At 47.0% G+C, this 2500-nt stretch overlaps 1 protein-coding gene across 1 annotated transcript in view; it reads left to right on the top strand.

Moving 5' to 3' along the window:
- LOC143283402 (uncharacterized) overlaps nt 1-2395 on the top strand; it is a 13331-nt gene extending 10936 nt beyond the window's left edge. Inside the window, exons 8-9 of the mRNA XM_076589617.1 lie at nt 1-204; nt 864-2395. The exon at nt 1-204 is cut by the window's left edge and continues 34 nt beyond it. Of these exons, the coding sequence (XP_076445732.1) occupies nt 1-204; nt 864-1762 (1103 nt within the window). The 3' untranslated portion in view covers nt 1763-2395. The remainder of the gene's footprint in view (nt 205-863) is intronic.
- Nucleotides 2396-2500: the final 105 nt, after the last annotated feature.

Genomic DNA, 2500 nt, shown 5'->3' on the forward strand with positions numbered 1-2500 from the left:
GACGTACTGCGCAACCGCAGTGTGACGGCAACACCCAGAAGGAGGCTGTGACCTTTGCTGACCCGCCATTGCTTCAAGGCCGCCGGAATTCGCAAGAGAATTTGCAAGCCAAGACAACTGCGGCGACGCAGTCAACCTTGGACAAAACCCTTTCTCGGGGCAAGGAGAGAATATGCCTGTTTTCCATTGGAGATAAAAATGGAGGTGCTGTTTCCGTTAATGTCTTGAGTGTGCATCGTCATCATCTTCATAATCGTAGTTGTGGTTGTTACTATCGTCATTCTCCTTGCACATAAAATCATATTCCTCCTCCTCTTCCTCCTCCTCCTCCTCATTCTTCTTCCTCTTCTTTTTTTTCTTCTTCTGCTTCCTCATCGTCTCCCTTTTCATTCTCTTCCTCTTACTCCTCTTCCTATTCTTCATTCTCCTCCTCCCCCCTTTCTTTTGTCTGCTGTCACATCATTATTCTAACTCGAAATTGTCATCATGATTTGAAAGTTTGAAGATAGAGGAGGGAAATAATTAGAACACTCGAAAAAAACAACAGGAACAATAACAAATAGGAAACGAAAACAGGACTAACACTCAACCTTGTCATTTACAACACAATCACACGCAATAAAATAAATAAAGTTTATAAAAAAAATATTTATGATGTGTCAGATTCGTGACTGTCAAATGCATATTCAGTTTCCAGGATTTCGTTTCCGTTTTCATAAGCATCTTTAAGCATATGTACCTAGAAAATAGCTCTGTTTAACGCTGTAAGCGTACCTACTTAGTAGATTTAGGGGGGCGAGGGGGGGGGGGGGAGGAGACATGATAATATTTAACACGGTTTTTTTCTGTATTTCCTGGCACAGAACCTCACGTCAACGCCAAAGAGAACCAAGACAACGCCAGACAGGGACAGACACACCCATGTCCGAAATTCACCCAGTGTTCCACACCCACAGCCACTAGCACTGCTCTGAGTTCCAGACACGTCAACCCAGTCATCGGGTCCTCCCTGAAATTATCTCACCTCCACCCAGCCACTGGAACACGAAAACCGAGCAAGACTATTCCCCAGACCGCGGGTGGAACTCAACCAGCTTCGATCCTTCCAGCAAGCCTGTTATCTTCAGAGTTCTCTGGCTACACAAAGAGAGAGAGAACGTTGCTTCCTCTCAACAGACCCCCTGTTCTTTCAGCAGCAGAAGTGCAAGGAGATGCGTCGGAGCTTGATGTTACCGTGGACACTGAGTGCAAGACGAAGCAAGGGCAAGGTCGCAGGAAAGGAAGTCTCGTCCTGCGAGCCACACATCCAAAAGCTTCCTTTAGCTCTCGCCGGAGCCTGACTGACAAGGAATTTATGTCCCAACAAGGTCTGCAAAAACGCTTCAAGAACGAGAGACAGACCAAGACGAGCGTGGCGACGATAGATTTCGCCGATGAAGTCGTCACCGTGACGTCGCTAAGAACTGAGGATGATTCGTTCACCAAGCGCCCGATGTCGCCACAAGCTCTGCCCACCATTCGCCATGGTTTCAACAAACGTTTACGTAACGAAACGCTTGGCAGTCCTCTGGAAAAACGAGGCACTCATCAAGACATCCAGAAAGTTGACATAGAGCAAAGACAGAATTCAAACCATCGTAAGACCTCCGTTCATGACGAGGTCACTGACGGTTTTCCCGTCAGCCAATCAATCGTTTCCTCACCAACACGTGACTTGAGGATACTTCCTGTGATTTCAAATGGCGCCACACCCCGTCAGTGACGTTTTAAGAATTGCATTATTATTATTATTGATAATCTTATAGCGCCCATCAATAATCATATATAATGCCAATCTTTGGTCAGAGATCAAGCTCTAAGCGCTTCACAATTGCAGAATCATTTGCAAAACAGACTGAATACCTGGGTAGAGCCGACTGACAGCTGCCATTGGGCACTCATCATTCGTTTCCTGTGCCATTCAGTCTAGCTTCAGTCACACCCACATAATACACATGTATATTATATCAGAGCTGATATTTCTTCAGAATTCTGCCAGAGACAACCACTTTTTTGCCACAGGTTCTTTCACGTACGCTTAGTGCATGCTGCACACGGATACTCATTTATCCTTGCATACGAATAAATAGCGTCCATCACCTTCACACCTTCACCTATCCCGTAGTCTTGTGGACCGTTGGGGCGCCACAGGTGATCTGGCAACCAGCATCCTCCAATCCTCTCGGTTTTCTGACCTCCTGACTGTATCGCTCAACCTCAAGCCCGTCCATTCTGGGATGTTGTCCTCCCATTTCTTCCTCTGTCTGCCTCTCCTTCTTCCCCCTTGCACTGCACCCTGCAGGAATGTCTTGGCAAGCCCTGTTGATCTCGTGACATGGCCATACCATAGCGTCCATACCACCACTTAAAGGGTGGGTGATGGGGACCTGGGGTGGGTGGGGGGGGAGAAAAATTCTGGTGAATTGTGGAATTGGATCCTGCATCCTTCAGGTGGTTCTCA

Source organism: Babylonia areolata, chromosome 6, assembly GCF_041734735.1.
Source record: "Babylonia areolata isolate BAREFJ2019XMU chromosome 6, ASM4173473v1, whole genome shotgun sequence".
Taxonomy (NCBI): Eukaryota; Metazoa; Mollusca; class Gastropoda; order Neogastropoda; family Buccinidae; genus Babylonia; species Babylonia areolata.